Source organism: Periophthalmus magnuspinnatus, chromosome 17 (genome assembly GCF_009829125.3).
Source record: "Periophthalmus magnuspinnatus isolate fPerMag1 chromosome 17, fPerMag1.2.pri, whole genome shotgun sequence".
Lineage (NCBI taxonomy): Eukaryota > Metazoa > Chordata > Actinopteri > Gobiiformes > Gobiidae > Periophthalmus > Periophthalmus magnuspinnatus.
In genome coordinates this window covers 19400829-19424800 of record NC_047142.1, presented here as the reverse complement: position 1 = coordinate 19424800, position 23972 = coordinate 19400829, and the positions used below count along the sequence as shown (strand labels likewise).

General features: G+C 37.0%; 1 protein-coding gene across 1 annotated transcript in view; it reads right to left on the bottom strand.

Moving 5' to 3' along the window:
• Positions 1-5529: 5529 nt before the first annotated feature.
• prkci (protein kinase C, iota) overlaps positions 5530-23972 on the bottom strand; it is a 40020-nt gene continuing 21577 nt past the window's right edge. The window contains exons 8-18 of the mRNA XM_033982388.2: positions 22745-22797; positions 19791-19967; positions 18413-18510; positions 16718-16804; positions 16201-16336; positions 15569-15656; positions 13558-13683; positions 11830-11909; positions 10782-10871; positions 7940-8055; positions 5530-7683 (exon numbers count right to left, since the gene is read on the bottom strand). Of these exons, the coding sequence (XP_033838279.1) occupies positions 7596-7683; positions 7940-8055; positions 10782-10871; positions 11830-11909; positions 13558-13683; positions 15569-15656; positions 16201-16336; positions 16718-16804; positions 18413-18510; positions 19791-19967; positions 22745-22797 (1139 nt within the window). The 3' untranslated portion in view covers positions 5530-7595. The remainder of the gene's footprint in view (positions 7684-7939; positions 8056-10781; positions 10872-11829; positions 11910-13557; positions 13684-15568; positions 15657-16200; positions 16337-16717; positions 16805-18412; positions 18511-19790; positions 19968-22744; positions 22798-23972) is intronic.

Here is a 23972-nt window from a genome sequence, read left to right as displayed (position 1 = left end):
TCTTGTGGTCTGGACTCTTCTGGTTTTGAGTCTGGACCATGGATGTGCCAAAACATTGCTAAAGACGAAGACCTGGACGACCAAGGGTTTACACAGACAAAACATTGCTATATAAAGTGTATTTCATAAACAGAATATGAAATAAATAGTGTTGTAAATATGTATTTGTTCCTTTAAAAAGTAATACATTCACATACAGTACATCATACATATTGATCATTGTACGTATTGTTGTGTCGTGATATGTCTGGACTTAAGTCGGGACATTTAAAACTGGTCTCTACTTTGGTCTAGATTCTAGTGTGAACTCTGGCCAGATCTTAGGTCTTTGCTCTGGTCTCTGGTGTGGACTTTGGTCTAGTTTCTACTCTGACTAGATTAGAAACTAGACCATACTAGACTCTGGTCTGGTCTTTGGTCTGGTCTGGACTTTGATCTTGATTCTGGTCTGGTCTCTGGTCTGGTCTTAGGACTTTGGTGTGGTTTCTGATCTGGACTTTTGGTCTAGATTCTAGTCTGGTCTTTAGTCTGAACTAGTTTTAAATGTCAGGCTCTGGGTTGGCTTAGTTTCATGTTGCAGGCACAAACAGCCGTTACAGCAGTTTGTACAAGTGCTTTGGGTGAATGCATTTAGCCTACACCTGACCCCAAAAAAGAGTCCTTCAACTACAGTTACTACCACTGCTACTACTACTTCTACTACTTCCACTATCATCGTCATCTACTGCTACTATTTTGATACTTCTTACACAAACAAAAATACAGCACCATTGTCTCAAATTCCTAAAATATATATAGTCTTTATATGGCAGGTTCCAATGTTTGTGTTCTTCATTCCAAGGAAAGTGTTACTCAAAAATGAAACGTTGATCCTATATATAGGAGGGTGTGCCACCTGCTTGTATTTCTTTGTCTGGAATGCACAGCACTAAACTGACATTAAATCTATATCTTCCGAATAATATGTTTTAATAGCTAAAAAGCACTGTGAAATACATGCATTCTCATTGGAGCTATACCTACCTGCCTCTGTGGAGACAGATAGATACTGTAGATAGATAGAAAATCCAGGCAAAGCAATAATCTCTCCATCGAGACCCATCAGATGTTCTCCTTTGATTTTTAATATCTGACCCAAAGAAAGAAAAAGATTTCAAGATAATCTGTTTAAAATATATAATTTAAACCTTAAGTATAAAGGTGATGAATACATTTAGTAGGATCAACATCCATTTCATTCATTTTATTTGGTGTAGGTAACCCATTTGAACCATCCACTATGCATAATTACTAAAATAATTGTATTTTAAAAAACAATTGTGTTTGAGTGGTTTTGCAAATTAATGTGGTTAAAAAAAACGTATTCGGTTTCATTTAAGATATGTATTATATTGATTATCACAGTATTGCATGTGTTGTGTTATTATCAGGATTGCTAGACATGTGTGGCATATAAATCAAATCAGCCCTGGTTTTCCCTTTTAACTCCTTGATGCATGTTTGTCTAGCATGGATTCCTCAGTCCCTGTCAATAAATCCGGTTGTAGAGTGGATTGTATTGACAGATTACAATAACATGACATTATCCAAATGTTGCTGTTGGTCCATATTACACTTTCTCATTTATGGTATCACAAACTGGAGTTGTGTTTTGATTCATTCTCTCGTTTAACACGCAAACCCTGCATATTTAGGCTGAGTTTTTCTGTCAAACTAAAAACACCGCCTTGTGATGTCCTGTGGTAATACAAGTAATGTTCTAGTGTATTTTTAAACTCCATACACATTTACTACAATCATTTAGATCATCTCAGGCCTGGAATTGCCAATCTCCACTGAAAAACTCAGACATGTGTGAATGAAACAAAACACAACACCAGATATGTTTTTTTCCAAGGGGGGAAACAGCATTACAACATGGTTTAAATCTCACAAGAGTCACTTTTTAGTAATATAGGACCTTTAAACTAACACCCATCATGACTGTAAATGTAACACTACAGTTTGTTTTCATAACTAGGGCCTGAGGTTTGGTCTCGAGGTGTGATGTGGCTCTTATGGGGAGGAGTTTTTTGAAGCGCTATTGGCTTTACACCTTTTCATTTCCATCTACATGTTACAGTAAACTAATAAAATTGGTTTTGGTTTTCATCTTTAGATTAGAAGCCACAGGAGGGTCACATAGGGTTGAAAAAAAGTTAAGTGTTAACCCTAATCCTCTTTGAAAACTTAATAGGTCTGTTTTATATGAAACGTGAACAGATTTAAACGTGGAGCTAAATACTAAATGCTATTTTTGCTGCTAAACTGTGCACTGTTACTAGTGCCTTTTTACTGGTGCATTGGAGACAGGAGGCAAGAGGAGGAGAGAGGAGCAGAGAGGAGGAGAGAAGAGGAATGAGGAGGAGAGAGGAAGAGAGAGATGAATGAGATAAGCAGAGAGAGGAGGAGAGAGGAGCAGAGAGGAGGAGAGAAGAGGAATGAGGAGGAGAGAGGAAGAGAGAGATGAATGAGATAAGCAGAGAGAGGAGGAGAGAGGAGCAGAGAGGAGGAGAGAAGAGGAAGGAGGAGGAGAGAGGAAGAGAGAGATGAATGAAATAAGCAGAGAGAGGAGGAGAGAGGAGCAGAGAGGAGGAGAGAAGAGGAATGAGGAGGAGAGAGGAAGAGAGAGATGAATGAGATAAGCAGAGAGAGGAGGAGAGAGGAGCAGAGAGGAGGAGAGAAGAGGAAGGAGGAGGAGAGAGGAATAGAGAGATGAAGGAGATAAGCAGAGAGAGAGGAGGAGAGAGGAGCAGAGAGAGGAGCAGAGAGGAGGAGAGAGAAGGAAAGCGGAGGAGAGAAGAGGAATGAGGAGGAGAGAGGAAGAGAGAGATGAATGAGAAGCAGAGAGAGGAGGAGAGAGGAGCAGAGAGGAGGAGAGAAGAGGAATGAGGAGGAGAGAGGAAGAGAGAGATGAAGGAGATAAGCAGAGAGGAGCAGAGAGGAGGAGAGAGAAGGAAAGAGGAGGAGAGAAGAGGAATGAGGAGGAGAGAAGAAGAGAGAGATGAATGAGATAAGCAGAGAGAGGAGGAGAGAGGAGGAGAGAAGAGGAATGAGGAGGAGAGAGGAAGAGAGAGATGAAGAAGATAAGTAGAAAGAGGAGGAGAGAGGAGCAGGGAGAAGGAGAGAGGAGGAATGAGAAGGAGAGAGGAAGAGAGAGATGAAGGAGATAAGCAGAGAGAGGAGCAGAGAGGAGGAGAGAGAAAGAAAGAGGAGGAGAGAGGAGGAATGAGGAGAAGAGAAGAAGAGAAAGATGAAGGAGATAAGCAGAGAGAGGAGGAGAGAGGAGCAGAGAGGGGGAGAGAAGAGGAATGATGAGAAGAGAGGAAGAGAGAGATGAAGAAGATAAGTAGAAAGAGGAGCAGAGAGGAGGAGAGAGGAGGAATGAGGAGGACAGAGATGAAGGAGATAAGCAGAGAGAGGAGGAGAGACGAGTGGCGAGGATGAGAGAAGAGAGGTGGAGAGAAGAGAAAAGAGGAGAAAGAGGAGAAAGAGGAATAGAGGGGGGAGAAGAGGAGAGAAGAGCAGAGAGCTGGAGAGAAAGGAGGAGGAGAGAGGAGGAGAGAGGTGCAGATAAGGTGAGAGGAGGAGGGTGAAGGAGGAGGAGGGAGAGAGTACTCTGAATATAGAGGATTACAGTCGTTAAGCCTTTTCCTCTCCAGCTGCTGTTCCTCTCCTGGTCATGTGACTGCTCTGGGGACGTCCCGGGGGTCAAAAGGTCATTGACATCACCGGCCTCCCACAGTACCCTGCGTACAGAGGTCACCAAAATCACGAATGGTCAGAAATAATGAAACAGATTGATTTGTGCACGGCGTTATTCACCATGACGATGCATATAAGCAATTTGTGAAGGTTCATAAAACATCTAACGACACAAACCACTGTATATTGTCTTAATTAAATCCGATTTGGTTCAAAATTACCCTTCTTGCAAGACAAATCCTCCATAGCTAGCCATAGGACGTAGATAAATTCCTTTTGCGTAATTCTCTATTCCCATGACGACAGATTTGACATTGTTCCTGTGTCCTTACTGTTACGGGATAGGGGGTACACGCCTCCCCCCACTATCCTATGCACCTCCCCAGGCAGGACAGTTCACCAATGCTCCCAATATAGAAAGAAGACTACCCTTGTGTAATTAATGATGTAAAATATGCAAGAGAAAGCATTCTGTTTGGGGTTTACTTGAGGGACTAATTAGTAGGAATAGTAGACATAGAACTAAACACAGCCCTTAGTAAAACATACAGTATTTTAAGGTGCTCCGCTCGGGTTGATTATTTACTAGTGCGCTTGAATGTAGCACTGCGTAAGAGGGATTATTAACAAAAGTGCAGATACAAGTCTTTGAGAAACCAGATCTACCTCAATGAATGTAATGATCATAGATACGAAGATTGATCGTGTATTGTTAGCATGCTCTTCAGTCTATATTAGGAGCATATTTTAGCTATAACATCATGACCATTATCTTTACATTAAAGTACATGTTTGAAAAAAATGAATCTGATTGTATGGCCGAAATTAGTCAGTCATGCATTTGCCACCTGTCATTTACAAATAAAATCAACAACGTTAACAGTTTTGTGGTTTGCCCATTGCTCCTGCAGAAATCTACCATGTTTTTCAGTCCCCTGTGATGTTTTTTTCCCTTTACCAATACGGTCGGACCATGCGTCTTGATTAGCTAACCCACATGTAAATCACACTCATCTGAAAACGAGGAGATTTATCAGTGACCAGACTCACATCTTCAGTTATTGCCAAAATATAACTTGAAAAACATGCAATTGTAACTGTGAGCTGGGTCTCCTCTTCGTAGATCTGACCTGTAACTTGGCTTAGTGGCATTTCCTGATTTTTTTCCATGGTGGTTGACAAGTTTAATATGCATATTTTAATGGAAACAGTTAATGCCATATTATGGAACATTCCTAGTAAAGCAATAACATAAGTTGGTGCGGATCATTCACCAGTAAAGTTATAAAGTACACATATAAACCTTTAATAAGAAATGGATTATTTTGTCCCCCACAAATTTTAGAAGGATTAATTTGATTTATTCATGCTTTGCTCCATGGAGATGTTATAGCATTGTCTAGAATATTCCCCAGTGTGGCATTAAACTTATCTACAAGGGGGCAAGTAAGTAGTGCTCCCAGGTCATGTGAGAATGCATGTTTTTCAGTGTCTTTTTTCCATTAAGGACGCCCGTAAATTAATAAATTCAAGACAGATTAGTTTAATGCCATACTGTGGAAAATTGCAGGCAAAGCAATAGCATCTGCACTAGAAGTTACACTGAGCACTTTTAATGTGTCATAAATGTTGATGTTATTGAAACAACGGTGGTTTCACTTTCAGATGGAGGGGAAGGAAATTATGTCTAAAAATACAGTTGAAGACATTTGAAACCTACTGCTTTAGCTTCTACTAGATTCATCTTATAAACAGATACACAGATCCAAAAATATGACCAGAGAATGAGAAATAAAATGTTTATTTTACTGTGAGTGTTTTTTACACTAATAACAAAAGGTTTGAGCGAGTCCTGTGGGCCATATACAGCCCCAAAAATACAAGTGTTTTCAATGGGCTTAACCCCGTAACATTTTGTAAATCAACATAATAATAAAAAATGATTCAAAGTATTTTTTCAACTCACAAAAAGTAACAGAACAGTAATACGATGAATGGGCCCAAAATTTTTTGAGTTTTCAGCTTGTTCAATTTACCATCAGGAAAACGTATTCAAAAATCCTACCTCTTTGTGATGGCTTTGGACATTTATCTCAAAAACATAAGTGGAATGAAAAACAATACAAACACATTTCAGAAAGGCAGAACAATAAAATAATAGAAAAATCTGAATATATAATTGAGTTAGGACATCTTCCTTATACTGTACCTTGATAAGTACCTTATTTTTGGTCCTGTGTATTTTGAGTAATGATTTGCACAGTGAATACACCTCCAGCCTATTTTCACAGTCTAAATATTAGCATTACTATCGTTACTAATAGTGTTACAGCTCCTTCAACAAGGGACAACCTCTAAGCCAGAAGTTGCTAATCATAGTAATACAACTAAACCATTGTATGTCTAAATACTAGCACTTTTTGGTAGTGTTAACCCCATCTGAAAATATAATATGTTACCGTTAAATAATATAAAGAGGAAATACAGATGTAATAATTATAATTTTTAAAGATTAGTGTAATTTAATCTACAGAAAGGGGGTGACAAAGCTAAGTCCAATATGTTGTAGTAGTGTCTGCCTCTTTCACACATGCACAAAGATTATCATTTTACGTTGATATGTTTAAATATTTTTTTGTCTAGACTAGTTTAGTTTGAACATTGATGTGAGAGACTACATTTTTGTAGTGTAAAGTATAAAAGTCCAAAAGAATCAACGTTTTTACTTAATAATTGCTAAGATAAAACACTAATAATAGTGGTGGTAGTAGTAGTACTAATGGTCGTCATAGTCGTGGTAGTGGTGCCACCAGGGCCATCTATTCACAGTATTTCTGATTACAATTATTTGTTTAGCAGAGAATATATTGGGTGACTGACTGGCCATTATTACAAAATAGTGTCAAAATTAAAGATGCACCGTGGAACATTTTTGAAAGAGAGCACACCCCTGCATGTCTCCATGGAAACGTTACTGCTTTGCCTTGAATCTTCCACAGTATGGCATTAAAGCAGTTGATGCTACTGGGCCATGTTACAGGTCACATTTGTGGAGAGGAAACCAGCTCACAGTTAAAGCATTTTTCCAGGTGTTTTTGTGTAAAAACATCCATATTTAAAATAAATGATTTTAATACCATACTGTGGAACATCACAGAAAAGCAATAACATCTCTACAGAAACGAGCAGGTGCCACTTCACCAGAAAGTGACAGCACACATTGAACGCAAAACTCAGTGTTACTGCAGTGACAAAAGCAATGTTCAAAATTAGTTCATTGATTTGTGGTCATTTATCTTATGACGATTGCCATCGGACATTTGGCCGTTCCCAACCAGTAAAACAGATTTGACTGTACTTCAACACAATAAAACCAAACTGTCCTATTGTTTCAGTGCATGTGTGAAAGAGGCTACACACTGTCTTCTTGTTTTGTACCTTGATGCTAAAAAGCCTTGTCTAATGTTCTCAATACTTTTCATTATTGGTAAATAATATGTACAAATTTAAAATATGCATTGAAAATACAAATCACCAGCTGGAAGATCGGCTCTTTAGTTCATATGTCGAGCATTTCACCTCAGGCCATTTTAAGTGTTCAGCAACATGGAAGAACCGAGAGTTAGCAGCGAGGATGCTAACTGCTAAAGAGGCCCCTATGACATCTCAGTGCAGTTTACAAGATACAAAAATAAGTATTCAAAAAGAAACTTGACAGTTTTAAGGGCAGAGTGGTTGTGAATGGCAGAGTGCGAGACTGGATTTGGCAAAAAAAAAAGCAGCGTTGGTGAGTCTTGTAAAAACATGCAACGGAGACGTGTTCATGAGAGTCTATAGGAGAAAGAGAGAGATCAGACGCACTCCTCCGCAGACATCAGCAGAGGGTTTATATACTCAAAGCCTTCAAACTCAGACTGGTCAATCTTCTTCACCACATCACTGGGAAAAAAAGGAAAATGCATAAGTTAAGTGTGTTTTTTGTTTTTATTTAATACATTTTATTTTAACTTTCTATTCATCCAAAACACTTTCATTTTGTACTATGGTTTATATTACCGTATTATTTTTTCTGTTTTGTATTAGTGATACAGACCAAACTGGCTTTTTTTTTTTTGGCAAATTTGAAAAATGACTTTGTGCATAATAAACTTTCTCATGTTGTATCTGAAAGTAGCTGTGTTGTTGTGGAACGTACTCGTCGTCTGGCGTGAGCTGGATGGGCTCGTTGGTGAACTGTGCGTCAAAATTATCCAGCCCGAATTCTCCTGAGATGTTTGGTTTGAAGGGAGGCACGACTTGCTTATGCTCCAACTGTGAACACAAATAAATAATAATAACTTTAAACTTCCATTTTATTTTGAATTCTGCTACATAAGAATTTCACTGGAACATGATTAAAAATTTGGATATTTTTCATCAACATGACTCTTGAGTAGGGTAGTCAAAAGTATCAAAAATCAGAGACTAAAAGATACAAAAATTGGCAAAACTAGACCATCATTTGAGCAATTATCGAAAAAAAAATTAACAGAACAGAAATTAACCTTTCCTGAATAGCTTTAGAATGATCTTGAGCTGTATCAGAACAAGTATAAAACCACATAGACTAGTATACACTCATGGACCACTATGGAAAGTCCCTGGACGACTGGGGGATTACACAGGTATAAGGCCATATGGTAATATTAAAAAAAAAAGTAGAATGTGATTTTCACCATTAAATCAGTCTAAAGAAATGGCGTTTCAATTCTATTTCTTAGTATCAAAACTGAGTTTGTATAACACCTGACTTACACCAAAAAAAAGTCTGTCCTATGCCAAGTCTAAGTATATTAGTGCTACTTAGTTCAGATTAGTTTTCTTCTTTTACATATTCTTTATTATTGCAAAATATATGTTAAATACAGTTAAGTTATGCCACCCTTTTGGGATAATGCCTGTAGTCTGTCCAAACCTCAGTCAACCTATTTGCCAGCTCTCAAATGCTCCCCCCATATAGGCCAGTCATAATTCATTTAGCTTTGGTGTGAACATGAAGGAGGGGGGAGAGAGGAGGAGGAGGGGGAGAGAGAGGGGGGGGGGGGGGGGGGGTCCAGACACGACCAGAGGGTTCATGTCCCAGACCAAAACAAGGAAACGGCCCCCTCCCCCTTCTCAGTGTCCACTCTCTGAAGGACAGGGCAGATAAGGAGCAGGGCAATAGACATAATGACCAGAGAGGAGGGGCATCTAGGTCAAAATAATATTAAACCCTAAAGATGGCAAAGAATGATTTTAATTACAATTAGGAAGTCATATATAAAACAAACCCAACCAAACTGAAAACTAAAATTAACACAAAGTAGTGTTAAATGTTTCAGTAAACACGCACAGAGAAGTACATTTGAGATGATTACTCTATTTAAAAATACTCTGTAAAAAATTGAAAAAAATCTAAATATTTCTATCTAAATATGCAGTTAAGCTTTCAGATCATTTATGTTGTTTAATACTGTCATTTTGAATCGTGAAGGATCAGCTTGGGTCCTTTTAATCAAGAGGTCTACAGCTCTGTCAGTTAAAACATGTGGTTTGATGATTAGCTCATCAACCTTATTGGAAGAAATTTAAAAATTTTAATGTATTTTTCTGTATTGATGATGTTCAGGAAATTTATATTAAAACACATTTGTTAGTTGTTGTTGTTTTTTTACCAAGACATAATGAAAAATAAATCTTTTTGGGTCCAATTCTAGACCAGAACATCAACTGAATGGGTGAATTGCTGTGGTCAAAATTGTTGCTGAAAATCAATATTTCTCAAAATGAATGACATTTCTTTTAGCCATGCAAATCTTAAGTCTTCAGAATCATCATAAAATCAATACTTCATTTCACATTTTAAGGCTTTTTCAATACAACCTCCAGTGAACAGGAAGTACTTGGGGTCAGTGCTCATCTCTACTTCCTCAAACTCTGGTCATGTGACTTCAATGAATCATTTATTTTTCTCTGCTCTTTTAACCTTTCTCCAACTTAGCATTGACGCGTTTTGAGATAGGAAGCAGAGCACCCTTTTGATTTGACCCTGTGTCTACAAAAGCTTGCTGTTTTTCTTTACCAAAAAAATCTATATATGGATTTGCTGTGACCTTTTTGGCAGGCGACGTGCAGCACGGCCAATTCTGCCCCACACCAGATTATTAAAAATGAGAGCAGAGATGATGAATGTTGCATATGAAAAAGCAATCAACCAGACAAAGAGAGTGGTGGTTGAAATAAGGAGATTACATCAAATACTATAGCTGTACTTGTAATCAACAGTATATAGTATATAGTAGAAAGTAGTAGAATTTATTGCTATAGAAATTTAAATGTTTTCACTTTTTTGACACAGATTTATTCTGCTCCGATCAAAAGGTAATGTTAATGGAAATTGTTAAAACAGATAAACTGTGAATAAACATATCACCAGTTAAGCATTATTGTCTTATGACTTGAAAAGAATGATAGAGTATAATATTATACTTAGTATTTATAGTGTTTTATGTGCAAATTATTGTCTTTAAGAGACAACAAAAGCCATCTTCTTCCTGTAAGAGATCACACTTTGCTGTTATTGGTTGAATACACCTGTCACTCAATGCATGGCAAAGGCTGACCAATAGGATGAGCTCATCATAATATAACCAATTTAAAGTCACTTTATTCCTTATAATTGCCTTTCATCAAATCAGAAGACAAATGTGGCATATTTGGTCCCATACATAAATAAATGCCACAGTTAAGACTCTATGGCTGCAGAATTTTGGGGAATACAAAGTGAGATGAAATTTATAGATTTTCAAAGTTTTGATAAATGAGTGCCTAGTGTCTGGGTTCTTATTGCACTATAGATATTACATTAGTCTCACCACAACATCACAATGTTCTTTAAAAATCCCATTCCTTGGCACTGAAATATCACATCACAAAATGGCACAGGAAGGGAATAGGGGAGAGACCTCTTTCACCCAAAGGTGAGTAGGGCGACAGACATTAGATAGACAGTGACTTACGAGGTCCCAGTCGACGTTTCTGAAGAACGGGTGAGCCTGGATATCTGCGAACCCAGTCTGAGGGTGACAGCCGAGACGCTCCTTTGGGTCCTGCAGGGAGAGAGCGAGGAGAGAGTGAGACACGGAAGAGGAGAGAGGGTGAGAATGAAAGAAAGCGTGATAGGAGAAACTATTACTGGCATTTTATTAGTTATTTCAAGTGAGAGCATTCTTTGAGACGCTCAAGAAGGAAAACTAAAGTGAACTGCATCGTCAAGAACGGCATCTGGTTTAAAACATTGATTTGTGATGAAAACGAAATGCACCGGGGGAGGTAAAATTAAAGGGGGAGGTAAAATGTTCGGAAACTAAAGCAGCATATTGACCCATTATATTGTTATTTTTCCCATTAAAATTTTTTTGGGAGAGTTGTTTTTTGGCTGTAGCTTTAATAATTTTATGGCATCACAATAATTCTTATAACTTATTGTTCAATACAATAATATTTGAGGATCAATATTCATCGTGGGTACTTTTACTTTGTACTTATTTACTTATATACGTACTGAATTTATTTTTCTGTACTACGAGAAGATTTTAGCTGTACAGGGTTGAATAAATAAGTTATGATAAGTTTATTTATTGCAGCTCTTGTTTTTTACTTTTACACTGTACACCCTAGAAAAAAATCCAGAGCTTTTAGGGAATCCCAGAGTATGGAGTTTAAAAACACAGAGGAGCACTTCCTGCATTACCACTTCCTGTTTTCAGTTTGAAAGAACACCAGAGCCTAAATAAATGCAGGATTTGTGTGCTAAACACTTATAAATGAAACAAACACCACTCCAGATAAGTTTTGATGAGGAAACAACATAATAAGAGAGATTTTTTAAAAATACCGTAAGAAAGGCCCTATATCAAACTTCAAAATGTGTTCTCGTGGCAGGCCTACTAGCGCAGCATTCATTGATGAGACATGTCTGAGGTGAGTGCGTGTCTGTTGACCTCAATACTAAAGTCACTCTCAGGGCCGGGACAGTGCAGATCGATGGGAGTCTGACCCTCTCACCTTGTTCAGAAAGCCCTTCAGGACACTGGCGGCTTTGACTGACAGCGAGCGCGGGATTCTGATCTGTTTTTCCAATATTACTGCAACACACAAGAGAGATGAGTGAGAGGAGGTGAGGGAAGGGGGGGAGGGGGAAGGGGTTGGAAGAAAAGAGAAAGACAGAGAGGAAGAGAGATGAGTGAGAGGAGAGGAGAAGGATAGGGCGTGAGGGGAGAGGATGGAGGATGAAAGATGGAGGATGAAAGATGGAGGAAGAGAGAGAAGAAAGAAGAAGATATGAAAGGAGAAGGAAAGAAATAGAGTGAAAGAGAGAGATACGTATGAGTGAGAGGAGAAGTGAAGAAAGAGGTTATCACTCTCCCCATCTCTTTTTCTCCTCTATCCCTAGTAAGGAGGAAAGAGTATATAAAGGAGGAGAGAGATATGAGTGAGAGGTGTTAGGTGAGGAAAGATGTTATGAAGGAGGAGGGGGAGGAAAGAGAGGGGGAGACAGAATGAAGCGAGAGAAAGTCAGTGGGGGACTTGTGTAGTGTTAGAATACTTGCACATTACCCCTTGTACTATTCTTTCTTGTGTTTAATATGCAGTAGGTGGAGAAATAACTTGATTTATGTCGTAGATCGGCTGACCTCAGTAAACATATGGAGGACCACAAGGGGCTTCACAAGCACACTGTAGACCATCTGCGTTTGTGTGTGATCAGATTAAGAAGGGAGACCCTCATTTATTACATTTACTGTTTTGCATAGATTAAAAGCATCTTCATAATTAAGTGTGCGTGTAAAGGTGCACTGTGTAACTTTTGTGGTGGGGGGTGGCAAACAGTCCTTCAATACAGGCATTTTGTTTTTATTCCTAAAAAAAAACTTGAGAGGGTTTGCCTCCCCACAGATCTGACATGGCCTGGTGATGACTCCATACAGATGTTATTGCTTTGCCCAGAATGTTACACAACAGAGCTTTACACTTACTTATCTTATAGTATATTGTGCTGTGCATCTTGGCTAAATTCATAATAAGATCTGCTTATTTTAGGTACATATTTAACATCAAGTAGGTGTCAAACGTACATATCTTGATCAGTTACATTACTGAAGGAACATCACATTTGCTTAATAAATTCTACAATTTGAACAAATGTAAGAAATTCAAAATAATAACTTCAAAATATAATGTGCCTCCCTGTTTGGCAGCGTTGGTTGAACTTATAAGAAGACAAATGGATGATACAGTCAGATCAGTTTTAGTTATACATAGAAGCCAATTAAACAGCAGTGCCAATGCATCATGTAAAGTGATGGCCTTTATTACTATACATCAATTACTTTATAAAAACAAAATGTCATAATTTTCAGCCTGTTCAATCACTGTCAGATCGTCAATTTTCTCCTCAACACACAGGATACACAGTAAACAATGCCATTTTTCCTGGTTTATAACAATTTTCACACATTCTGAGAGCAGATGGTGGCTGTGTGGTCTGGGATTATGCGGTCGCTAAAAAGGTGTGGGAATGAAAGTGTTGGATTAAACTGTTTATGTTCTTATGTATTTATAGTTCATAGTATTTATAGTTATGTAGGTTTCCAAATTACATCAGTACAGCTTATATCATATTCTGATAAATTAATGAATTCTGTTTAATGTAGAGGGGCCACAGTAAACCTGGCCACTAATACTGTTTAAGATTTGGGTTCATAACAACATAGCTCAAGTACCAGTTTTTACCTTGGAAGAGGTAGTCTTCTGTGTTCTGGTCAGGGTTGTCTGAGCTTCCCACGATGTCAAATGGAGACCGTCCTGCCATCATCTCAAACATGAGCACCCCCAAAGCCCACCAGTCCACACTGAAGCCTGTGGAAAGAGCAGGAGGACAATTAGTAAGGGGCATTACAACAAGTTTGAGTATGGAGTGTTTTCTGGGATAAATTGTAAAAGGAACTAGATTAGGGCATTTGCAAAACAATGCACACAAAATACTAAATATTCTGTTTAGGTTAACTGAAATATGTTATCTCAGCAAAATGCAATTTGCCGTCAAAACTCTCAGTGATTGTGTATTTTCTGCGCTTTCATTCATTTGTCCTGCTCTCACTGACCACAGATAATAACTGGAACACACACCCACCCGCGCATATATATTATATATTATATATATATATATATATATATATATATATATATATATATATATATATATATATATATATATATATATATATATATATATATATATATATACACACACATGCACACAAAATTTAGTATGTGTAGTATGTGATCAAAATCTATTTATGCTAAAGAAAATTGGATGATGTTGGAAGAGCAAATACCTCAACACTGTTTTTGCAATATGAAGTGTAGTAGTGTAAGTGTTCTGGAAAATCAGACAGTTGGACATCTCAGTGGATGTACAGTGCACTGGATATACAGTATAGTCTATATAGGCATATTCTGTGATCTGCTGAGCCTCTTCTCCCTGTTTGACGTGTGTGTGAAATCTTTTGTTATTAGATTTTAGCTGCTCACAAATTGTGCTTTTTTGTTGTTATGGTTGAATTTCTCTCTTAGGGCCAATGTCCTTTACCACATGTGAACAGACCTGTAGTGTTGAAAAATCAAATTGAATTCAGTGATCATGTGTCTGAATGAGAACTGTGTTAACAGATGAGAAATGTTCCAAATGACATCTGTGTCCCTGTTCAGGTACATGTTTGAATCAAACAATCAAACTAAAACAAGTTTCAAAAAATGTGTTAAGCAATTGAAAAAAACACTAAAAAAGCAGGATTCTGTTCAGAGTAGACATTGTAAACAGCTCCAGGAGCATTAACGTTTGAGACTGCAATATTAACTGTTAAACTAATTCAAGAATGCTATGCATTTCATGTTTGAAGATGTTTAAAAACTAAAACTGATAATTGCAACTACCGATACTCAAATTGCAATTATAATCTTGGTTTAATTATAAGTTCAAAATAAAGTTTAAACATTTTTGGTACAGATTTGGTGCAATTTGGATATTTCCATCAAAATAATCACGACTATGTGACATTATAATCTTCTACACATTTGCTAATTAATATTCATTATCATTTCAGTCTTTTATTTTACAGTAGATATGAACAAAGATCCTCTACATTTCTTAATGACATTTCATTTTCACCTCCTTTTTCAGTTCAATTTAAAATAGTGTAGGATAAAATGGATCATGACTGTTGCCATTTAATACAAAGAATAGTGAAATTACTTCCACAAATGTCTGGATTCTGCTCCAAACCACATGCTTTTACTGACAGATGACTGACTACAGACCTCTCAAATAAAAAGCAGCTCATTTACAATTAGTGATGACTGAATTTTAAGCGAGATTCAATGAAGTTAACAGCCCTAAATGTGTGCTAATCTGTTGTGTTTATAATATCATCATACAATACAATAGACACTTTCTTATGCAAACTCAACAATCAAATGAGTTGCCAAGACACGACTTTTGGTAACTAAGTCGGCAAGTTATTTTCTTCTTGTTCTAATTGTGTTTAGACATAATTCTTTGAAGCTGACGCTAAGCAACAGACACAAACCTTCTATCTCAACTTGCAACACAATTCCAGTGTAATTTGCTGATTATATATTTGAATTAAGGGGTCTAACCAAAGTTACTGTCTAGTACTATGACCATGAAAACATTACTTAAATTAAAATAAAATGGGATGTGTCATTTATTGTTGATACTGACCGTAGTCTTCTCCTCTGAGGATTTCAGGGGCGATGTAGTTGGGCGTCCCACAGAAAGTGCTGGTCGTGTCTCCGGGCCTCAAACCCTCCTGAAGTCAAATAGCAAAAACAAAAATTAGATCTGTCCTTGTTCATCACAAAAAGCTGATAAGAATCTGATAAATTCATTTAAAATATGAAATGAACTAGTATGGCTTTATAATCCTGCAATTTTAGTTTTTTTAGTTTTGAATGTGGTAATATGAATTAGAATTGCTAGCAATATATTGTTAATTGCCAAAAAGTCATATGATTAAGGATTGTTTTTATTATTGCATTATTTGTGAGGGTGAAATCATTAATACCAATTTATACAATTCTTACATGGGGGTTTTCTGTTGTTTCCTAAAAATGCAAAACAAAATTGCAAACCCTTAATATAAAAGTATTTATAGCACAATGCCACTATTTTAATAGGGATAAGTCTATTTGTATAGATATTGTACAGGATTTTTTTTTTTTTTTTAATTAAAGCTTGAAAAAAATGTATGAAGTATGTACCTTGCATGATCGAGAAGCATTTAAACTAGGGCTGCACGAATTGTGAAAAATGTGTAATTGCCTGGTCTTAATTTCATAGAGCAGAGACAGTACCTTGCACATGCCGTAGTCGGTGAGTTTGATGTGTCCCTCGGAGTCAAGAAGAACGTTGTCCAGTTTCAGATCTCTGTAAATGATTCCTCGTTCGTGGAGGTAGTTTAGTGCCATACTTATCTCTGCTGAATAAAACCTGAGAAAAACACAAAGTATTACATAAAAAGGTACACTTCCTAGTATCCAAGGCTGCATTCACACTGAAAAATCCCACCCTGTCAGAATTGGGACTAAACTAGTTCTATACTCAGAACAAAACCTGGACCTAACCAGGACCAATTCAGGACTAAAACAGTACAAAAGCAAGTTTACATTTAAACTAAACTGGGACTAAACCTGGACAAGTGTCAACACAGCTGTAATGCTGTGATGAGTGATGAATTAGCAACATTACCAAAATTAAAATTAAAAACAAACTTATAATAACTTTTAAACAGTAAAAAGTTCTCAAGATGTCATCTATAAACAGGCAGCTGAAACCCATGAATAGTTGGGTCCATGTAAAGTGTAGCTGTACCTGGCGTGTTCTTCTGGAAGTTTCCGCTGTCTCTGCATATGGAACATCAGATCTCCTCCATTGACATACTCGATAACAAAGAACAGTCTGAAAAATGACAAATATAATCATTCTTAAGGTTTCGAGAAATTAATTTCCTGTTTCCTGTATTTTATATTCTCATAAGGCCAACCACAGTCTGCCTGTAAAGTGCGGCTTCAGATAACTGTGAAAAATGGTGAATGGTGAGTATAAAAATAGCCCAAAATCAAACATTGGATTTGGGTCTATATAATTCCCTAATGCTGAGTCAAGCTACACAGAGGAAATGAAACAAACAGGAAGCGGAATGAACATCTGCTGAAATTCAAAATGACTGAACAGCAGAGCACAAAAAACAAACAAATAAGAGACTTGCATGTTGTGTTTTGATATTTTTTGCATATAGAAGAGTAAAAATGCCACAATTTGCAATATTTGTAATTATAAAGTCTGTTCAGTAGAGCCGCAACCAATGATAATGTTAGTAGCTGATATAATGCTAATATAAACAATTATTTCTATTGTACATTGAGAGTTTTAAATCTACCTTTAAGCAAAAACAGGTTGAAATGTGGTGACTTTAAGACAATATTTACAATATTTACAAATCAAAATATGATTAGTTATTTTCACAGTTAAATAGTTACAATTATTCTGATTACCGGTAAATTGTTGAAGCCTTACTGTTCAGATACATTTTGTCAGGCCTAAAAATGGAAAAATCTGCAGAGGACGGTGAGGTTCAGGAGGAACTTGGAGCTACAGAGTATTCCAGGAATAATCTATACTTTTAACAAATCAGAGGTGACAGAAAACCTGACACTCATATTTTTAGCACTATGTATTACATGGTATTACAAGTCTAGCATGACTAAACTGTAGTCTACCAAACTGGAATTGTTTTGTACCTTTTGGGACAATTGAAGTCAACCCTTCAAATATGTTGTTTTCCATCCTACCCATACATTACCATACATTACATACATATACATTATCTTCAGGTTTATATAAGTGCATGTATATTAACTGTTACCCATATTTGGGATGATAAAATACAATGAGTAAAGTAGGTGAGTGACCAGAAGACCTAAGAAATTGGTAGGGTGTCTGCCTGTCCCTCTTTTAGTTGTCCAAAATTGTTATTTAGAGAATGTCTCACTTTTTCATTTATGCCACACTAATTATAAATAGAGATTTGCATGAAAACATGATCATATATTTTTCAAAGACATCAAGACTTTTTGGGTGCACTAGCTTTCAGGGTTGTAATATGTTGGCACTTTGCTATGACAATCTCTGTGTGCGTTACGACTGATGAAAGCTGAAAATCATATCGTTGTTGCAGTTATCCACCTCATTCAAAAACTTGAGGTGATCACTTGAATATTAGTACTTGTTAAAAGTTTGAGACCTGCTGCTCTCTTGGCAAATATTGTTAGCATAGTTATAGAATAGCAAGTCATTTTTCACAGTTTTCTAGAGAATACAAAAATAAAAGGCCAATGTCTAGGAGATGACTCTGACAGATTGTGTGTGTGTGGCTCTAAAATCTGTTTAAAAAAAAAAAAAAATTCACTTTCACGATATATTAAATGTATTGTGAGTGGATTTTATAAAATACTAGTAGGTTATACAGAGCTATATAAAGTTATTCCCCACTTCAATGTACATTACCTGCTTTCTGTCTGAAAACACGAGTGGAGCCCGACCAGGAAGGGGTGATTGGATGCCTGCTCGAACACGTGCTTCTCTGTTTGAACCCAGTCAATGTCCTGCAGAGACACGGAGAAGCGCCCAAACGTCAATCACCTCCTCTTACCGCGTACCCTTGAACTATGCACCAAAGAACAAGCAGAACGCTACATCAGCCTTCCCTGTAGCTCAATGCTCGCTGGCCGCAGTAGAAGCAGCAGAAAAGTCTATGCAGCGAGCCTATTGATGGTGGATAATAATATGTCTGGACACGACTGACAGCAAAACACTTCTCCATTGATTGCGGGGCTCTTGTCAATTTGTCAATCACACTAAGTGCGTCTAATCAAGGCTAACTACTGCAGGAGCGTGGCTGTGTGGCTACGTACATGCTAAAATCAATTGGTGATGACATGATGGTTTATCTACACCTTCTTAGAGAGAGTGATGGCTTGAAAAACTTCATTCAAAACCAGAAGAAAAGACAAAGGTAGAGCAGGTTCAAGCATGTGAGACGAGTCGATGCTAAGAAAAACGGCTCATGCTAATTGCGTTAACTGCATTAATTAAAACCTTCATTGACTGTAGCAGAGTGAAGGCTTTAGCGCTAACTAACTCTCAGTTTTCGAGAGGTGTTACTCAACTGTCACAATGTATAGACTTCTATCACGGTTCAGTCGTCACTCCTGTTCAAGATGCCATTACATTTTGACACATCAAGAACAAAGCTGACAATTAGGATCTACATGCTGTAAAATCAATTTGTTTGGAAATATGAACATGTTAAAGACAGAATTTACAGATTAACAAGTACAGAGCTCGGGATTGAAGGTCAAAATCTTTGCGTCACAGGCAGATGAGACAAACGTCTATATAAAAAGTAAACAACCTAATGCTGCCATGTCTGGCAAATATATTACACATCTTCTGCTCTACATCTGTGAGTTTAATTAAAAATTACCATCAATACCATTAATTGCATAATAGAATTTTTTTAATTTTTTGTATGTAATAATTTTATGTAAAAACAACATAATGCTAATAATTTGTTTAAAAGAAATCTAATGAGAATATAATTCATGTTGCCTTGTTTTTTCATTGCAGTTCTTATTTTATACAAATCTACAGCATCTTTAAATGTGCAATATAGTAATCTATTATTATCATGAAGGTTTGTGCATTCATAAAATGTATTTGTCTATTCAAACCAGAAACAATCCATTTATCTGGTCTTGGGACACAAAGCTTGCACCAGTATAATAATGAACAATGGTTTAGTAACTAGTTAGAAGTTAAGGTTACCGTGACTTCTTGTAACTGGATTTTGCAGTAAAATTCTGCAGTCCTAAGTCAACTTTACCTCATCATCATTGACCAGCTCTTTCTTCACGACCTTCATGGCGTAGATCCTCTCAGTCTTCTTCAGTTGCACTAGCAGCACTTTAGCGTAGCTCCCTCTCCCGATCACCCTGAGCAGGTCGAAATCTGCCAGACCCAGACTGGAGGGTGACTTCCCTGTGTCTCTGCTGCTGCGGGCCTGAGCAAACACAAAATTTAAAACTCAATATGTGGAGGAGAATTGAACTAGCACTTATTAAACTCATTTAGTAACAATATTTTGTCTCTCAACCTTCTCCAAGTACATTTAAAGGTGATTTGGCTGGTCCATGATTTCCTTAGGGTGATTCCCAAATTAAACTCTTGCTTTATTGTAAGAAGTACATCACTGTAATGACCGGCTTGGCCTTATTAGATAGCACCGGGGCAGGAGTTTTGATTAAAAGCAGCCGTATCCGGTCTTTAGCGTTGATGACACCTTTACAGTTCGTACACCGATCTCCCCCTTTCCCCTTTGCTAAGATGTAATTTGTTCTGTAGTGAACCAATACCATGACCAATCCATCTAAAGCCCGCACGTGACAGTGCACATCCCCAGAGGCTCACACCGAACCTGGGATAACATCATCAGACCAGAGCCCCCTTTATCCACAGTATGCCCATTTATGGACCATATCTACCCATGTTCAAATCTTTATCAAGCTTGTCCACACAGAAGTATGGATCTCTACAATTACTGCTTTCAAGTAACTAATACTGAAATGGACAAAATCAGAGCTAGAAAAATCTTGGACAAGCTTAACCAGATCTAAACTTCAACTAACCCATGTAACTGTAACCTTTGACTTGCAGGTCAAAACAACAACTAACAACTAATCAAGGACAAGGAAGGTTTAGTCATGATCTAGTCCTGGTTTACTTATGATCTAATCCAGGTTTAGTCCCACTTCAGTCCCACTTCAGTCCAAAATGTAACACTAACCACACTAAATAAATTATTATTTAACCTGTTAAAATATATGACAGCAACCATTATAATGCAACAATTACAAAAGAAAAACAAAAAGAAAAAGCACAGGTAGGTTTAGACAGCAAAAGCCTTACCCCTAATCACACTGAGGTCCCAGATCAATTAGTAGATGCTGCCAGTTGTTTTGTGCATCGAGTGAAGCTTATCCATGGTAACCACACTGGCTTTAGAGCAAATTACAGTCCACAACATAACAGGGCAGCCAATCCCAACTGTGAATTGATGCTAAGGTTTGGTGACTTTGGAGCTTATTTGAAGGTAAACTCTTGTTTAATTACATGAAAAAAACGAATCAATGAACACATCTTGACAAAATCATGTGTTTAAAAGATTATGAGACAGATTGTGTCACTGAATACATCGCATAGGAATATATTAGAATATGACACAGAGCTGACATTCATTCCAGGCTCCATATGAATCACACAAAAATTCTATGATTAAAATACCTTGTTTATCTTAAGTAATTAATCAATGGCTAGAGATTACAGAAGAAATATATTTTATAGAAAGATTTGACTTTGTAAAGCACTGGACGAAATGGACATAAAAAAAAGCAAATAAAACCTAAAATATGCATAGCTTGAATCAAATATAAAACGCTGCACAATTAAACTACATTCAATTTATTTTTTTTATTGTTTTGATCTTTCTGCACCATTTCATAAACAAGAAAGTATCTTGTAGAGAGCGAGTATCATTTGTTGTCCATTCTAGTGATCTACAACAGCATTTAACAGCCTTATAATCCAATCCAGTCTTTTCAATAAAGTCATTGACATGTACAATATCTCCTAAAACGCTCTTGGGAAAATACCTGTATCAAAAAAAGCATTTAAGCGTATACAAGGACCTCCACTTTTCCTGCTCCTCCCTCTAAAAGCACACTCTATCTGGGAGCATCCATCAGCCTTGGGTGTTAAGAGCTGTGATAAAGGGTTACTTTATTAGCCCCGCCAACGGAAATCAATACCACACAACTGCAATGGTGCCTACGTTTGCACGCGCGCTATATCAAGGGACCCAGTAGGGCGACATGGTCATTTAAATAGATGGTAGATACATAGGTTCAACAATATGGTTCAAATATGGGCATTATCTAGTTTTTTTTTTGATATATTAAACTTGATCAAAAGTGGGAAACAGCTTTGTGTAAGTCAAATTTGATTGTTTACTTTAGGTTGAAGGAAATCCAGGAATAAATTCATAATAAATTGCCTAATTATTACATAATAAATTGCCTAATTATTGAAAAACAGCTTAACTAGGTTTAAACTAGGCTGATCAAACCCAGGTCTAAGTATGACTAAACCAAGGACAAGAACTAAAACAAGTCCAAAGGGAGTCTAAATCAAAAGAGACCCAAGCCAGAAAAAAACAGGACTAAACTCTACTATAGTACTACTACAGAAGGGGGTTTTAAAGATGTACTGTGTAACTCTCTAGTGGACTGTTCTCCATCTGCTTGTCTCCATGGAGATGTTATTGTTAAACTGGAATGTTCTACAGTAGTATCTTATTAAAAGGCAAGTTACAGGTCAGATCTATAGAGGCGACCCTGCTCACATGTAAGAAGAACGTGTTTTAAAGGCATTTTTCTAACGTTAAATCCACCTATAACTGAAATAAATACAAGATAGATAATGCCACACTGTAGAGCCATACATCTCCATGGAAACAAGAATGAAACCAGCCAGAAAACTTATTTAGTGCACTAATTCTTTAATATTAATTGGATGGAGGATCTTGCCAATTTTGCTATTTGAATATTGCGTTAATCTAAACTGCAGTATATTTTTACAGTACCATGTTTTCATTCGTAACCTTGAATGCACCCTACTATTCTTTTCCCATATCTACATTCCTATGCAATTATGCACTGGGGTCCACACACATATCTCCACATATGACAGGTTTGACAGCGGAGTCTCAAAGTGGCTCCTCACCTCTTTCTCTTCTCCATCGTACGTCAGGCTTTCTCTGGACTCTTTGTGCGCACCTTCAGAATCAGTGACAGACAGCAGCCACACGCCGCAGAAGGAGTGTGGGAGGACGGAGGGGGAAAAAAGAAAAGAAAAAAAAGAGACAGAAAAAAAACGAGTGAGAACCAAGTGTGAGACAGTAACAGGCTTTGTTCACAGCTAAAGCAAAGCCAGTATCATTTCTTCTACCGCTTGGCTCAAGTGAAGACACGGGGTTATCAAAGTATTATTTTTCCCAAGAAATAAATGCCTGTTTATTTTTAACTGCCGTATGTTATTTTTACTGATATAATTTGCTATCAATAAATGGCTAAGCTAGTGGTGGTTAATAATCCAATTGTTGCTTTGAAGAGATGCAAAATTAGAATATTGTGTACACAGGGTATAATAATAACTATTTTAAAAGGCTCAAATAGCTGATTAAAAGTGTAGTGCAATGTAATTATCCAAACAAGGGTGGACATATATTTGTGTACTTGTGTGGTCAATTTTACAGTCCATTCATTTGTGTGCAAAGCTTACAACTTAAATACAATCAGGACATTTACAGTCATTATATCAGGATTATCCAGAAATATATATTTTTTTTAAATCATTACCACCCACTCCTATTCTATGGCATTAGATTAAACATGTTCTAGGCCTGATAGAAGACAAAAACAATCTTCTGTGATTCGTAATTTCTTTGCTAATGCCCATATGTCATTATGAGTTGCCAGTATACTTGGCTTGTTGCGTGGTCTATTTACATTACTAATAATTGTGTGCAAATCCATCTACGTTGGTATTTGTACTCATTTTCTTTCTTTTTTTAAATAAAATTTTTATCAATATTTTGTGTAGCTATGATTGTCTATAAACAACTTTGAGGCAATTAATTCATTTTCGCTTTTTCTAACCTTTACGTTACGTTCAGTTCATGATGTTTCAACTAACTCATTATTTTTAACAAGACTATAGTAAAGTGAAGAAAGCATTTTTAACAAGCACAAAACTAAATCTAAAATTCCTTCTATAAATATAATGAGGCTATGTGACCTGATAAGCACCATACATGTTGAAGGAACTTTTCCACATTGTCAAGTCCTGTGTCTTCCCTACATCACTCTGTTCACCTAATTGGCCACAGCAGTAAAAACTACTGTTTGGTTTGTGTGTGCCCAATTTAGAGACAAACTTAGGACTTAAGAGT